Source organism: Aptenodytes forsteri, unplaced genomic scaffold, assembly GCF_000699145.1.
Source record: "Aptenodytes forsteri isolate BGI_AS27 unplaced genomic scaffold, ASM69914v1 Scaffold82, whole genome shotgun sequence".
In the NCBI taxonomy this organism is placed as follows: Eukaryota; Metazoa; Chordata; class Aves; order Sphenisciformes; family Spheniscidae; genus Aptenodytes; species Aptenodytes forsteri.
In genome coordinates, this window is record NW_008795490.1 from 13,230,655 (window position 1) to 13,248,267 (window position 17,613).

General features: G+C 36.7%; 1 protein-coding gene across 1 annotated transcript in view; it reads right to left on the reverse strand.

Moving 5' to 3' along the window:
* The window catches only part of LAMA2 (laminin subunit alpha 2), a 299,682-nt gene that overhangs the window by 41,550 nt on the left and 240,519 nt on the right, over positions 1 to 17,613 (reverse strand). Inside the window, exons 44-49 of the mRNA XM_019472632.1 lie at positions 14,829 to 15,011; positions 13,188 to 13,193; positions 11,960 to 12,114; positions 10,502 to 10,645; positions 9,456 to 9,589; positions 3,781 to 3,940 (exon numbers count right to left, since the gene is read on the reverse strand). Of these exons, the coding sequence (XP_019328177.1) occupies positions 3,781 to 3,940; positions 9,456 to 9,589; positions 10,502 to 10,645; positions 11,960 to 12,114; positions 13,188 to 13,193; positions 14,829 to 15,011 (782 nt within the window). The remainder of the gene's footprint in view (positions 1 to 3,780; positions 3,941 to 9,455; positions 9,590 to 10,501; positions 10,646 to 11,959; positions 12,115 to 13,187; positions 13,194 to 14,828; positions 15,012 to 17,613) is intronic.

Here is a 17,613-nt window from a genome sequence, read left to right on the forward strand (position 1 = left end):
CTTAAAAAATATCAGTGACCTTGGTAAATGTCTAAAGAGCTTCATGGTTTTAGAAAAGAGTGTCAGTTAAGGTCTTCATTTTGTGAGCCTGACAACTGTACCACATAATGACAAAAATTCCCCCAAAAGTAAACTTATTTATCTTTTAATTCACAGACTGTGTCTGAACAGAGCAAGTCTGGTAGTGTTTAAAACCCTGTATTGCAAATATATCAGGCATACCAAACTTACAATACATTGTCTTCCTACCTCTGCCCTTGTCTTTATTTACCTGGAGAAATAAAAAAAATAAATTCAGGTTGGTTTTCCTGACTAAAATGAAAAAATGGAGAATTCTCCAGAAAATATCTGGAGAATTCTTACTGAGGTTGAAAACAGCTGTTCTGGCATCAGACTTTTGCAGCATCCATAATTCTTGTTCCAGTTCAGCATCGCACTCCATACTCGATCCTACAACTGTCTTACGTGCTGAATTGTGCTCACTACTCACCTCTGCCTCACTGTATCTAACTAAAGGAAAAAAGAAAAACATTCAGAAGAGGGTTCAGATTTAAACGTTACTGTATTCCAGGTCCTTTTGTTTATCCTGAAACATCAAAAGCCCTTGAACCCTTTTCCCTCTAGAGATTCTGCTAAATCTCTAACTTCTTCCTAAATACATACTTCATGAAGCTTCATTGTTAAGTAATTCTTCTTGACTAAATATTATTCAAATACCATTAGTATTTAAATATTAAATAAATACCCCAAATAAGTACTACTAATAATAAACTTGAAGTAAAAGCATTAGATATAATATTAAATATTTTAAAATTCAAACTAATTTTTCCTCTGACAATGCAATTTAAGTGAGATGACCTTTGTTAGGAGTGGTGACATCTTTTATTGGAGTGGTAGGTACTAGCTTTGGGGCCTGGTTACTCAAATAGTACGTATGATCTCCCTTTACACCTTTGCCTCACTTTTTCTACCATCAGGCTGTAATACCATGAGTTCTTTATTTAACAATAAAATATTTATAACACTTAAACCTAGAGATGACATCAAGTAAAACATACATTTTTATTAGTCTAATGCAACAGCTTTGCTGTGCAAATTAGGACTAGGCACAAGGCTACTTTATGCTGTGGCACAGAACAGCTGTGGCTGAATTTCTGTATCATCTTTGATTCTCTGGTTTCTTAATGTAAACAAGCATTTTTTATGAAGTAGAATTCAGGTGAAAGCTCTGGTCTGGGAGGTTTGATGTTCTAGAGCTGTGCAAATATAAATGGTATTATTGTGTTTCAGTACTTGCCCCACTTGCCTTCTGATAACTCAAAAGTGATATCTAAAATAAAATTCAAATAAGGTTTGGGTTTAGGCTGGCATTTGAGTTTGAAGTTTCGTGACTCCTTTGGGGGATCACCCAAAGACAACAAGCCAAAAACCACCTGACCACACATTTTCTAGGGACTCAACTGAGTCAACGAAATTTAAATATTGTATAAACCAAACTCTCAAGTGCTTTTCTAAATGCAGAATGATGAAATTATTCTTTTAATCATAATTCTGGCACTTATGATTGTTACCTGAACCAGTCTGTCTTCCTGAGCCTGCAGTCAAATTCTGACAGTTCAGCATTTTAGTGAGGCGGGCAGACACAACCCTACAGCCTCTAATGGACTTGTGTGTGTTTGGGCCTTTGGTCATTACAGCTACACAGCACTGCAAGCCCTGAACAGTCAGGAGTATTCCACTGAGTTATTATGGCGAGTGAAAAAAAGGACGTAATGCCGACGGAATTAAATTTGTTACTGCTGAAAACAACAGTAGAAACTAAAACTTACCTGACATAGCAAAAATCCAAGAATGAAAGAAAGCTGAGAAGAATTATTAGGTGTGGGAGATAAAGTACCTCTCCCCGGTTTATTTCCATTCCCTTTGAAAAAGCAGATCAAAGGGACAGAGTACAGAAAGCCAGTGAGGCCATTCTGGTTTTCTAAGGGTCACCGATCTCTGCAGTATCACTTTTAGCAACTGATGATTCATAATTTTAGAAATATTTTTCAAGGTTTCTTGTTTATGGCTAACAAAAGAAAGCAAACACCTTTAGTTGCCTCTGGATAGAAAGCCGGAAGGTAGAGAGCAAACCAGAACCTCTGTAAAAGGCTGTAAGGAGAACATAGAAAAAGATGACAAAGTCTGCTTTATCTAATATGTAATTCTCCAAGAAATTCTTCAATTGACTTCCTTGTCTATTTCCCATATGAAATCAAATGACATAAAAAAATGTGCATGGCAGTTATTTACACCCTTAAAGTTCAACAAGAAATGTCAAGATTCATTGCATCTGCATCTTCAAAACTTGAAAATGTTCGTGACTTTTTGTGGATCCATTTCAGATAAAGCAGAGCGCGCAGATCTGAGTTCTACTAATACGGACTGACTTGCAATTTCCTAGCCCGAAATCTCATGAAATTTTTTCCTGTTCCTGTGAATGCTTGCCAGTCAGATATATCTCAGTTAAGTTAGCTGGCAGTTGTGCAAGTCTGCTCAGTCTTGGTTTTTTCTGTGTGCAGAAGCCCTGAGTTACGAGCCTGATCAAGTTCTAAAATGAAGTTACCTGACTGTGCTCCAAAACTCATGGATATCTTTGAAGCTAAAGCTGGACTTCAAGACACTGGTTTCAAGCAAGTGGAATCTACATTTTCTGTTCCTCCTGTATCCTCTGATTTTGTCTTTGTCTGTCTGCAAATGTGCACCCACACTAGTCTTTGTAAGAAAGGAATATGTCTATCCGCATATTCCCAAACCAGAACCATCTAGAAAGTTGAACTTTCTAAAAACTAGAAAGTTGGGCCATAAAACATTGTGCTATTTCAACACTTGAGGACATATACAAACTTTAGTGTAAAAAAAAGTTCTTTGAGTTCACTGTTTGGGAAAGTGTAACTGTTAGCTTTTTTTTTAATGTTAAATGATGATTTTTTTGTAACGTTAACATTAAAAAAATAAAAATATTATCAGGAATGAAATAGTTCATTTAAATTGTTTTGTAATGAATTCCACTGGAAAATATATCCTAATTACTACTTATGGGAGAACATTTTTTTGCTGAAAGATTTCCATCCCTTCTATTTGGCATAAATCTTCTATTCATTCCCACTAAGTTAAGCAATGTAGAAGCAGTCACCAGAAAAATGAACAGGCAAAAAAGAAAAGAAAATAGATTGGGGATCTGATGCAGGTAGCTGTTAAAAAGAGTGGTAGTATGGGGGGAAAACAGGAACAAAAATCAAGAAAACAAAGCAGAAACGCCAAAAGTAGACTGCAAAGGAGGAAGTGATACTGTGGGTACACGACAAAGAAAAAAAACCCGAATGCAAAGGAATATATATTGTTGTATACATTGTTAGGAGACCAGGAATGTATGGAAACAGAAGTGAGTTCCTGTCACTGATACTGAAAGCCTGCTGGGGCAGCAGTATGTCCAAGGTAAAGCATCCAGCTACCCAGCAGGAATTAGTTGTTTGGGCTAAATGCTGCATCAATACAGCCAGCCACCAGGCTTCTGATTAGAAGTAGTTAACAGCATGGGCAGAGAAACTTCAGATCTGTGCACCTACGTGTCTAGGCAAATCCTAAGAATCCTTCAAGAGTGCAGGTGTACTCTTTGCTACTAAAGCACCTACTACAATGACGCCAGCGTATTAAAGTTTACTATTTCTACTGTAAGCAATAATGAAAATTGTCCACATAAATAGCCAGTTAATGCAGGAGCACCAGACGAGACATTACCTTTATTTTTTCAGTTAAACCACCAACAAACAGTATGGCATTAGCATCTACATCCAGAATGGTATATCCGGGTGGAGAGACAGCACTGAATGTGGCTGGCACAATGCTGGCTTTAGGACCATCCAGCGCTCGCACTGATATTGTGCCATTTTTCCCAGTCCTAGAGATTTTAACAAAATAATTTAAGCATACAGAGTCAGTAGTTAAACCAAACATAGGAAAAGTCTATTTTAGATGGCATCTTATAATAGAGGCATGTATTACTGATTTGATTATGTTCCATTTTGATACAAATGCATAGACGCTTGTGCCTGCGTAAGTTAAAGACATGATCACAGAACCAGTTTTTTTTTCTCACCTCAATGTCCTTTTTGAACAAAATTCACTATACAGATGAAGTGGAACTTTCATTGACTAAAACAAAGAAGTTGCATTTTTTAAATTATTGTCATGAAATTAGTGTTAAGTAATTGTTTTTTGATGTAACAAATGATGCAGGCAAGGTTCCAAATTAAATTTCTGAATTGCAGAAGGATTATTAGATTATATTTGAACTGAAATGAATGATCATGTGATAAAGTACTTCAGTTTGCTCCACTGTGATGCACAGAGTTTGCATTTTCTGCAGTGGAGCTCTCTGGTTGCTTATCAAACAGGCACAAACCCCATTATGTTTAAGGATGTCACCTCATTGTCCTCTGAACCATATCCAATATTGATGGTAACAACAACAACAGAAAAATTTACCGTTTGTTAATAGTTTCTGCAGCAGTTCGTTTTCTACTCCTTAGGTTATATTAATGTAGTAACTAGCATGGAAAGGGTTTGCTGACATTTTTACAACAGAAGGAACAGAATGTGGAGAGAGATGATTCCTCCTAGTCTTTCAGGTATATAGAAAGGTATTTCAAGGAAACTTGAATCATTTTGAATCCTTTGCAATAATTTGCTTAACATTACTTTCACTTACAGCAGTAAGGATAGTTGTTTTCCACGGAAAGCTTACTAGTTACCTAATAGAAGTAAACTATTAGGTATTTATAGTCACACCATAAATTAGTGGTTCCTCCCAGACAGATGGACCATAATCAACACACATAATTTCATATGGGGCCACCCAGTTTTTAGATTACGAGCGGTATTTAGCTGGCTACCTGATTAGACTCTAAAAATCACTTGGTGCCTATTCACAAGCTAGGCAAAACTGATTTTTCTCAGAAAACAGATTTAATATCTGTATTTGTGAAAAAGGTTTCTAGGGAAAGGAAGGAAGCCGATTAAATAGAGGTGATAAAATTCATCAAAAATTTCCACATGTAGCTTTTCTAGATGAAAAGTTACATACTCATCCTATCAAGATACTGTCAAGTCACAGACAGAAAGTTAAAAAAAAAAAAAAAAGTCCCTTTGATTTTCTAAAGTCCTGAACTTTGCTGCATGCAAAGATGCAAAATTCCTTTTTGTCTAATTAGAAAAAAAAAAGATTGGCTTGAGGTATTGAAGTAACAAGCAAACTAAAAGTTAAAAGCATACCTTTCAGGAAGAACTGTAATTTCTGTTAAATAAAGCTTTAGCCGAAGAACTTACATTTAGAGCACAGCAAGGGCTACTGAATAAGCTAAATGAAGACATTGCTATCCTGTACTTACAGAATTCCTGGATTTAGAAAGTTTACTGGACCAGGGCTCTAGAGGGTGGAAAAATCCTGTAAAACTATTCATTTTATGTCTAAAAAACACTCTTCAGAAATTCCTTTGGCTCAAAACCTATTACCCAAAAACCAGAACGAGTTGAGAGTTTTCTTATGAAATAACATAGAACTGGAAAGAAGTCACTTAAATTAAAAAAAAAAAAAAAGATTTAGTTGAGACATTTCAGTTTTGATAAATTTCTCCTGAACTGGAAGCAGGGTTGCAAAGTAATTTTGAGGGTTTCCAATCAATGGGGAATACCGTTGTAGATCTATGCCATCTTGCCTGCTTTGCAGTCAGGGATCCTCAAGGCTTTCAATGCGAACAATACATATTTGCAAAAAAACACTGGAGCTCTTCGATTACCCACCCTTACCTTAATCTGGCAGCTCTGGAAACCACATGGATGGGACTCAGTTTCCTAGGGAATCTCCTAAGTGACCTCTGGGGTATGCAAACATGTAGTTGCTCCAAATCATAATTTTAAAGGGGTTGGCTAAAGCCATCCACATTGCTCTAAAGGATTTTTTTTTTTAATTTCCTTTTAATGACAATATTCTACCTTTTATTCCAAAATCAACTGAATGCCAAGTAGATAGCTATACATTTCTATGCAGCAGAAATTCCAAATTTTTACTTTATTTTTTTCAGAAGGTTTATTGATGTGAAGCCCTTTAAAGGATAAAAGTTCTCAATGTAGTAATTGTTGAAAGACTAACAGTTGCTAAAGACTTTTTTTTAAACTGCTTAAGTTTGATGCTTTCTGAAAGAAAATCATTGGCACTTTCCATCTATATTGTGCTGAAATCAAGATTCCAGTTTAAAACCATCCAAGTGCAATAATGCAGAAGTCACTGAGCAGACTGACACTTTTTAGGGTGTCTAATATGTCACAAATAGCACAGATGTGTTTCATCTTCCAACAGATTGAAATGCTAACAATGGAGTCTCTTCCATAAATAATTCTCTCTTATTTAGGGAGGACAAGTGAGCTTGAAGAAAGAACTTGGCTAACTTGACAGCAAACTGTCCTGTGCATGGCAAGTCATCAGGTTAGAAGATACTGTTCTAGTGATAGTCAGTTCTTGCAAAACTGGCGGATTATAGAAGACGTATCAGCACTTTGTGGCTGATCATCCGAAAAATGTACGTAATGCCATGCATGCAGGGTTTGCTCTTTAGGAGATGCATGATGTAAATTAGATGACTTTTGCAAGTCATCAACATTAGATTACAAAATACCATGTAGAAATCCCTGCTCCTTGACACCTTGAAAGCACAGAAAATCTTCATTGGAAAGTATGGCTTAGATTTGCCACATTAGTTTAAAACTGAATTCTTGCTGAGCTGGGCTGGATGTGTCTACAGTGAACCTGATTCAAGTGTCCTTTGTCCTCAAAGGAAGGGTGCTGTTTAAACTCTGTCATTGACAATTAAAATAATGGTAATACTTAAATCACACTTGATTAAAAACACAACTAATCAGGTCCTGCTCCAAACTGAGGCCTGCTGAAGTCAAGTGACATTGTTTCACTGATCTAGCAAGTCTCAAAAATATTGTCATCCATTTGACTGTTTCCCAAAATTGACATCGTTTGCATGTTGCAAACCTGCTTTAAATAATTTTGTCACATACTGTTATGCCAGATTTTCCTTTGTTAATTGATACTCTGATTGATTGCAGTTCTTGATGCCAATCAGATTTGCCTCTGTAAGCAGGTAAGTAACTCCGTAGGTGACATATATTAAATTCCTGTACCATCAAGGTATAGGGAATTCCTATAGGAATAAGCAAATTTACTTCAATTCCATAAAAAAAAAATTAAAATATTTCCATGATAAACTCTGCATATACAATAAAATGCAAAGTATTAGTATGCTTTAAATAAAAAGGTGATGAAAATTAAAAGCATCCCTGGAAAACAGATGTAGTAATTATCAATTTAGTCTTAACACACTGGAAATTTTGGCACAGACGTTAACTGAACTGAACATCTCTGATCATTACTCAACAGTCAGCTTTTTAATATTTAGATTTCATTCAGTATGCTGAGTGACCTTCAGAATTTCACACCCCCTGTGCCACCACATCTCCTCTTTTTAAGGCTCTTTGGGATCCTTGATTAATAACTGCTATCAACCTTTAAACATACCGTACCATTATTATTGTGTGTCAATGCCTGTCACCACTGAAATCTATGACAAAATTCAGCAAGGCCAGAATTTCATCTTATGTCCCCATTCTAAGTGGATGCCCTGCTCCAGCTGTTCAGGCAGCTCTGCCAGGTTGCTGAAAAAGTCTGTGGCTGGAACTGAGCAAAAATTTGGAGAAAAAAAGGTGAGGGAATGAAATGAGTAAAACTCTCCAACAGCTTATGAAGCGAGTCAGAGGAGAGTTATCAAATGGACTAAAATGTTCGAAGTTGAAGAATCTTCAGTAGGGTGTGTGATTTATGAAGTCTGCCTTAAGAATGCAAAATCAGTCCCGAGCTCTTCATCTTAATCCCACAAATCCAACTAATGTCTCTGCAATGTAATTCTCCTGAACGCTGCTCTGTACTTCAGATTTGTGCAGCTGTAATTGTTCTAAATTGCTGATCCAGCAGTTTGTTCAAAACTAATGGCATGCACACCCTATATATCCAGAACAAACAGCTTAATAGGCAATGCGCTTTTGTAGGATGTGCGAATTTTTATACCATGTCCTGGCTCCATATTCTGCTGAAGCAGCTTTCTTGTAAATGCAAGTCTGGCATTACTGTGCCACAAAGCTATTTTAGTATGCATAATATGAACTGGTGAAGATTTCAACAATTCATATCGTACCCCAGTTTGTATTTTCCTAGCAATAAGGTTTCATTAAGCCAGCTTCTGGAGGCGGTGCCATAATTTTATTTAATTCTCTGCTCTGAATGGCTGATTTCTGTGATTTCACTAAATTACTTAAACTGGATGCCATTTCCTCCTCTGAGAGCTATGGATGTAACCAGAATTGGAATGCTTTGTTTTCTTCTCTTTCTTTCTCTCATTTTCTGCCTATATTATCGGTTCTATGTTTAATACTATGTGAAATTAACTGTAATGATGCAGGAGGAATTACTCAGCTTCATATCAAATTGCAATACAGATGATGTTATCTAAATTACTAAGATCTGTTCAGAAGTAGAAGATAAAGGATATAAAGTTATGTAAACCTTATGCTGTAATTACTACACCGTATGTCGTGTTTGCTATTTTAATGGAAAATATAAGCTTCACCTAACAAATGTGAAATCTGGATATTAAGGTATCTATATTTCTAAAGTTCAAGAGCATTCAACAGCTGATTTCAAATTACAAAGTATAGTTTATCTTTCCAGAATATTTCATCCTTGAGTTTTCATAAACTATATCTTTTTAAATATCTCCAGTTTGAAGAGACATTCTGCCTATGGAAATGGCATTTTGAGTAAGAATCAAGATACTGGTGTATGACAGACCATTCATTTGCAGTACTGTATCAAGACCAGAAATTCAGAAAAGCTGCTCCTCTTTGAAATTCAAGGAGAAAAGAATAGTAGTTATCTGTTTGAGTGCCAAAACCTGTAACTGATTTTAAAAGGAAGCTAGTTGAAGAAGAGAATCGATAGAGTGGTAGATAAACAGAAGGGAATATGAGCAGTCATAGATTGTTGATGCTAGAGGGGAAATCTGTGATGAAAATAAATTCTTGACACAGAACAATTCACATTTCAATAGTAATTGTACTGTACACAATTTTGGCACTATTGGATGTAGGTTCAAAAGCTTTCATTAAACCAGACTAGAATTTCTCATATTTATAACATCGTCTTTTTTTAAAAAATCCACGTTTCAAATGTAGTAAACATTTCCACGTAAACCTGAGGTATGCCAACTTGAGGACAGTGGATTAGAAGCAGAACTTGTTAAATGTGGCCATTTTTTCTTTAGGAACCAAATCTTGGAAGTGAAACATATACTTGCCTAGAGGCTTCAATCCGGTACCAAAACCCATCATCAATGGTCAGATCTGGATACTCTACCCGTCCAACACCAGATCCCACATCCCACAGGAAGCTCACCTTGCCTTTGCGCATCTCTATGGCCAAGAAGTCAGTCTACAGGTAAAATATGAAAATAGAAGCAATCTCATTCTTTAATCAAAGGAAGTTTTCCAGAACTCTTGACATTTCAGAAGGTCTAATGAGGCATCGGAAACCCATATATAGACAGTAAACTATGAACATTAATTCTCACAGTGATCTAAAATGAGACTCTCTTTTCCCTGCTTTTGTTGGTTCAAACAAGGAATCTGAAGCCAAAGATGGCAAATGACTTCTGTCACTGATATGCAGTAAATGGCTGCCAGACTTACAGAAATGTTAATATTGTAGCCATCAAGAGAAGGATTTAACTCAGAGTAACGTTGTTTGTAAAACATCCATTGGATGGCAGAAGGATGTCAGGATTCTAGGCTAATACATCATGCCATCTAGCCTCTTCATTTTATATTAGGTAAATAAAATATACAGTTCAAAATGTTAGAAACTTTTCCCATTTACTGAATTATTATTGATTATTCTAGAAGTCTGTCTGCTATAGGGCTCATGGGAAATGGAATAATTCATCATTATTATGCTTGGAATTGTAGTCTTGACTTAAAATTACAATAAATAGGAGCTTTGACAGATGCAAGATGATTAGCTACTTCATTCCCAAGGGAAAACCCACAACCAACACAAAAATTACCCCAGTTGCACTGTGAATTTTAAAGCTCTAATGTAGTCCGTGTACAAGTCTCCCATTTCATACCTAGTTAAAATAAAAAAATATTAAAAAATATTTGCTGGTCATATTTTAGCAGTCCCTATATTAATACCAAAGACAGTAAATGTCTAGATTATCTTAGGCCCTCTACTACTGCTTTGAAGCCTCTAGGAGGAAAAAAAAAGCTTTTCTCATCTTCTGTATTTGTCAGTAGTCTGATTTGATCGAGCAACCCTGACATGAAAAGCAGGAGACAGACTTACAAACTTGGCACTTCCAAGGTAGAAAAGCAGATTGTCAGCAACTACAGTCTTCACATTGACAATGACAGTGTTGTATGTTCCCTTCTTTATTTCTGGTCTGTATGTGCGAATACAATTGCCTCCAGAGGACACGGACACTTTGATCTTCAAAAAAAGCATAGCAGAAAGAATTCCGTTTACTGCTTATTATTCCAGAAATACCTTTAGATGCTTCCAAATAATTATAAGAATACTATACTTTTTTTTTTCTTCCTTCCCATTTCTGTGTTACATGTACCAGGGTATTGCTTGGATATGCACAGGAGGTAGAAATGGAATTTGCTTTCTGGGATTGTTTATTAAAAGGAAATAAAACTCTTTCTGGCATTCAGATTTGAAAGGACGAACTGTATGGATTAAAAATAGCTAGAATATATACTGGCCTACTGCAAGCAGCAGTGGAATTCTAGCCATAGAGATAGTCTATAAGTAGAATATGCAGCCAGGAAAATAAGCAGCACTCCTGAAGGGATCACAGCATATTGCTATCGGGTAGACAGGATGATCTATTTTTTCCTTGTAATATATTTGATTATGCCAATTTAAGATACCTTTTAACAGTTATTTTTAAAACAACAGTTGTGTCTATCACTGCTTTTACATAGCCCCTAATGGAGTTGGTATTCATAACGAAGTTTCATTTTCACAGCTCAGTGACATACACATTTGGATATGTGTGCTAGTTTCCTCAGGCTCTGAGCACAGATAAAAATGGTATACTGTTTGCTTTCATAATGCCAGCATAGACATAATGACAGTACAATGGTATTTAAATTCCAGCTAGACAAGTTTATTTAAGTACCATCTTCAAGAATTTTTTTCCTTTGCTACATTAGGTCACAAGCTGAATAACCTTAGTATTAACCAGCTGATCCTCGAGTTTAGAGTATTACTGTGTCAGGGAGATGGACTCCAAACTCACTACATGGACTAGAAATATATTCTTAACTCAAGTTCGAGTCCTCAGAACTGCTACTGGACAAAGAAAGTCAAGAATATGGGAAAAGCAAATACACTCAGCAATTTCAGTGAGTTTGAGATGGTGTCATTCTCAGGTAATGTAAGTTCTATGAAATGAAATCAGGGGCTTAATATCAGCACTGAGGCAAAAAAATCAATGACGTTGTGACTTTTCTGCTGTACTACCATCCACAATACTTCTTAAATAATAACCTTTCCAGATACATTCCTACAGATGTTATCCATTTAACAAGGGCATGTTTTAAATGAAGAAAGAAGACACAGAGTGAAAATCATCAGAATATTCTCTGTTTATCTGAGAAATTATACTCCATTATTTGCTCTCTTTACACGTGTTTAGAATTAGAAAGGATTCATCCTGTGGAAAGGAAATAGAAAAGTAGACAATAAAATCCCATCAATACTCAAAAGGTCATCTTACTGAGAAAGAGGGCTTACCGAATTGGCTTGCTTCCGAGCTTGGTTTATCAGCTCTTTTATCTGAGAAATGTTTTTCCCTAAGTTATCCTGAAGTTCTTTGATTGGCTTGATTTTATCTAGCAGGCGATCTGCTTCCTTTTCTAGGGTTTTAATACTGGAATCTGCATCAGCAACTTCATAAGAAAGAACAAGGCAGAGTTTTAGAGAATAGTGTCAGAGAGTAATTATACATTGCGATAATAAAATCCAAGAAAATTCTGCATACACAATACTCAGGCGATTGTGTATGCCACTATGAGGTACACACAGACCAGGAAGCTACCTGAACAGAATAAGATAATTTAAGAATATTTAGAATCAAGTTAAAGTAGCAATAGTAGCAAACACAGGTGTTAAAGCAGGATTTTGAAGCATTAACTGTGCTTCAGGTCAGGGTGATACTAATGGAAAACATTTCCTGTAGCAAAATATGCTTATGAATGAAATATTTACTTTCTTTTTTTTTAAACTCCAATTTTGAAGAAAAATGCTAGATTAATGAAAACTGGTTAGTTTCCATTAGTAATTTCTGAAACAGGGTTAGCATTAACTTCAAGTTAATTCTTGAATTAACTATAATGGCCACAACTAGAAAAAGGCTTTATTCTGGTCACAAGTTTAAAATTCTCTATGTGTACTGAAAGCAGATTAAAAAATAGTGGCAGTACACTGCAAATATTTTCTTTTTTTCAAGTCAACTTCATAATTTCATAAGGATATTTCTTCTCTCTTTTTTTTTAAGCTTCAAATGACTTTTTTACCTCTCAACATACAACCAGTGAACAATGCCCTATCTTTGACAATTCATCAGCAGATCTAAGGATTGCAACACTTGGCTAGCATGAGGGTATGGGTTTGTGTGGATGACACTTAAAGGGATAAACCTGCATTTACCAGAAGAATGCATATAGAATTAAAATACTACTACTACTACTAATAATAATTAGATAAAGCATGAAAGTCTGGATATCTAGTTTTTGAAAGTTGTCTAGACACTGATACCAAACCTTCCAGATGCTTCTTAAGGTTTCACGTAAGTGAAAATAGTAACCAAGTCACTTTATCTCAGAGCCTTCAAAAAGTAACTATTTAACTATTCAATGAATGTGAAATGTAGAGCACCATGCAGAAGCTTTGGTGGTAAGCAGTGAATCATCATTTACTGGAAAAGGCACAATAAAAGCAGCAAGAAAGAAAACGTACGTACTGATTTCTGTAGGCAAGATATGGAGACAAAGAAAAGAGAAAAAACAGAAGATAACGTAAGAAAATGTTTTGAAGATCTAACCAGAAAAGTAAAGTAAATTAAGGGACAGGATTAGTCTAGAAAAAATGTAATACATTTTATATAGCTCTGTATAATGAGAATTCAGAGTCTGAATTTTGACATACAAGAGAGGCTATGTCTACTTTAGCAGGTAGTCGTGAGTGCCAACATCCTCACTATATACATTTGGAGTGGTTTACTCTGCGTTTACTTTAATCTCATTCTGTAATCTGAGTATCCGCTAGCAGTTGGAGAGTGGTAAAAATGTACTTCTGGATAACATCTTCCAGTTAAGCTTTATCTGACGTGAAAGAGTTTGCAAGTGTTAAGACCACTCCTCAATGTGAACCAAATAATGGTGACTGGGGACAATCAAGAGATTCACTTCTAAATTATTGCTCCTAATCTCAACTCAAATGCTAACGTACACATAGTCTTAGAATACTTGGGCTGGGACAGATGGCCTAGTCTAGATCCATCCGTGCCAAGAAATTACTGCTTTCAGGCCACTTCTCAATTGTTCATCACTACCCTGCCAGAGGTCATTACCTCATAGATCTGCTTGTTCCATAACCGGCCATAATCTAACCACAGTTAGATTATAGTTATTTCAATCAATAACTACTTTTCATATTGTCTAAACTAGGATGGATCAGTCTGCCTGATGGGGAGTATACCTGGGGCTCACACATGTGTCTCAGTTGATAAAGGATCAGGAACTTGCAATAGGCAGGCAGTGACAAACAGCCATTGGGATTAACTTCTTTCACTGGTACAGCTACAATTTGAAAAGGATATTTGTCCATAGAACAAGAATAACAATGTCCTAAACTGGATGTTTTTAGGTGCCCAGCTTCATCAAGGTGACGACAATCTGGGGAGCCCAGGTCAGCTGAGAAATTAGTCCTTCAGTAATTTTGTAAAGACACTCTGGTTTTGTGGTCAGCCCTGGCTGTATGCTCCTATATGATATGTTCTAGTAATGTACCATAAAATGTGTTGTAATTTAGAATTCAATTTTATCCATCATAACCGAAGTGAAAATGCTAAAGCAATTGTCACATTTGATAACAGAATTCACTGTCAGGAAAACAAAGCATACAAAAGACCATTCCCAGAATCTCCTCTTTCTTCTCAAGTGTCTTCAGTGTTCTACCAAAAATAGTAATGTATATGAAAGAAGTCATGCATTTCTCCCAGAACTGATTATCTGACTGACTGAAGACAGGGTTAGTGCGAGGAATTTTGCTAGAATCAAGGGGTGAATTGCCAGTCAGAATCTTTGATTATTCACCTCCTAAGTACTTTAAAAAGTAGTCTGCGGAATAAATCTAGCCACTACATGTTCATCCTGCTGACATTAGCTTTTTTTCCAACTACCAGCAACAGTCCTTAAAATTTAAAATTCTTTTTATATATGAAGTCCAGAAAATAGAAGTGATAGAGATTCCTTTTATCCCAGTGTACTGTAGAAACACTGTGTGAGTGAAATTCTGGACTGTCTGTTTGATTTTGAGATGTGAAATTAAAACCACAAACTGAAAAAAAACCCACCACCAAACAACCCAAAAAAGATCTTACTGTTCTTGATAGGATCCTTCACAACAGCATTTGTTTTCGCTACATCGTCTGCAAGTTTACTGTAGTTGTTTCTCAAGCCCAGGAGATTCTGGTTGAGGTCTTTAATCTGGGCCAGGATGTCATCTGCAGTATCGTTGGCTTGTCTTGCTTTGTCTTTGGCTGCCTGTACCTTTATAGCTGTATCTGTAGGTAGAAAAGGATAATGAAATGATTGCCTAGAGAAGTTTCCTTCACACATCTTAAGAATAAAGTTGGGTCAAAATTCTACCATCTTAAATTGTGTTGTGTAGTTCTTTGAGAGCTCCTACTTCACATGTAGTAAGACATTACTAATTGTAAGTGTGGATTGCAGAAGCTGGCCCGTTATGTCTTTTTTGAGACATGAAATGCACCTGAAGAAGAGAAAATGCTCCAGCTCCATTTGTATGTAAAAGACAAATCATTTTTATTAGGTAAATTTTTCTGCAATTTTGTTGTTGCTGTTGACTCACTGGTTAACCTCTGATCAAGTGTCAGATATAACATTTGATACTTGTAATAGAAATAGGACTTTCAGTGTTCTGATGTACAGAGTACAGAAATCTAACTCCATGTGCTTCAGCTGAAACTGTGACAACCAACCTTGTGAAACAGGAGACCAAGGGTTCATTGACTGAATTAATCACATACATCCATAGACATCCTTGGTGACCTTGAGCAAAACAGTTAGTCTAATCCTGCCCCACCTCTCTGCCTGCAAAATGGAAACGAATGTTCTATCTTTGGGGTGAAAACATTCGAGTCTGGAATGTTTTTGATTCTGCTATTGATAAATGATAAAACAGACAGCTAGGTATCAAGTAGGTATTTATTCAAATCCTGTGTTAGTAAATCAGATTGCTTTAAAACTTATCATGCAGCTGTTGAGCAGCTCAGGTGCTGTTCCCATGCTGGGATTACATCACATGATGAGCCAGCAGCACAGGTTGTGCTGGGCTAGGGAGCTGCCAAATTTTCTGAATTCCCACAGATAGGAGGAAGTGAGCAAGCAGAAAATTGTTGCGGTGGACACTCCAGCTTGCAAGGGAACCCATGTGAACTCCCACTCTACCACCACACCACAGTGGAGTCATGGGACCCGCAGGAACCTGCTTTGCCACCTGCTTCCTGTGAAACTGTTCTTGGAGTTGCTTTCCCCTTGTGTTCTCCAAGGTATCCTCATGTCCCTCAGTCATATGAGAATTTTGGAGTGCAGCTGAGAAGTTTGGACACCTCTGAAACAACCATGTAGAGACAGTGCCACTTGTCATACTGACTGGGGCTTCCTGTGCTAGTCTGTGAAGTTAACACATTCAATGCACAGACTGCATTGCAGTAGTGGGGAAAGCACAGGAGGTTGTGTTTTCTTTCCATTTCTGACTAAGAGATAGTTGATAAGAGATAGTTTATATCAACATTTGCTTGAAGCAGATTGTACATTCCTGATTCTATGACTGTGTGAAGACAGGGGAAACACAGACATTTGCGGCATTTCAAAGGATCAACATTATAGGTTTCCAAATGGTGTCCTTGGTAGGTCCTTTTCCTTCTGTGGAAATCTGATGTGATCAAGTGTGTGGCCTGGGGAGCACGCCATGCTTCCTAAGGCCATAGAGAATTGGTGGGTTTGTCCTGCACACTGGAGAGTTAAATGACCCTTTTTACTTTCTTGAGTAAAGATATATTATACCTGCGCTCCAAACAACTCCACCCTCATTTCTGAAGTTTTGGCTCTTCAGAAAGCCCCCAAAATACAATAGCACCTTGAAAATAGAGCCGAACCTTTAATAAACCATTATCATCATCAGTACTGACAAGTGAAAGAACAGAGAGCTCTGATTGCCTTTTTTCACTTCCTTTTTTCATCATATCTAAGTATCTCTTTTTGAGGCCATTATTAGAGGTCATGCACCTTTCTGGCAGAGTGAACGTTGGAGTTACTGTGTTACTTCCCTCTATTGGTCACACAAATCATACTTCTTTTCAGCCACACTTTAAATTATGCCTATCCCTGCACATGTGGGTCCTTGTCCTAAGGTGATCTACCCTTCTATCCCATTTTGAATCTTTCTGCTTTTATTTGGCTATTAGTATAGCATGGACACAAGAATTATTAGTTTAAGCTGCTCTCTGCTTTCTTGAATCCTTGAAGAACAAGATGTATGACAGGGTCATTTCCTCCTCCATCCTCATTGGTTATTTCCCTGTTGGACAACCAATTTACTGCATTTTCTTATCCGTGCCATTTATTTGCTCTGAATTTCATTCTTAATACACATCCACTTGTTTATATGAGTGTCCTTGTCCCAAGAGCAAGCACCCTGTAACTCTAATCTGACAAGAGTTTATTACATTGCTAAGGGTTGTATATTTCATATTTCTTTTATTTGTTTCATATTTAGTATTCTGTGTCCTAAGGTCAGCTGTCCTTAGAGGTCCATTTTGTTTGACTGAGACATCTATCTGTGCACAAGAAGAGAAACAGTCATGTCAACCTGTGGCCAAAACCCGGGAAGTGGCATAAGGTGAGCATGACATATTAACCCAAATTTTTGTGAATGCCTGATTTCAAGGACCACTAAATCTAAACCAAAACTTTTCAGTTATCTGGAATATTAAAGCCACAAAAATGTGCAAGATGAATAGTAAATTGTTTTTTGTGCCAAGATTTTACTTGCATTCTGAACCTTTCAGACCATCACAAATCAGACAGAATATAGATTTTCTTTAGAGACTTTTCTTAAGGCATATCTTCAGTTTATAAAGT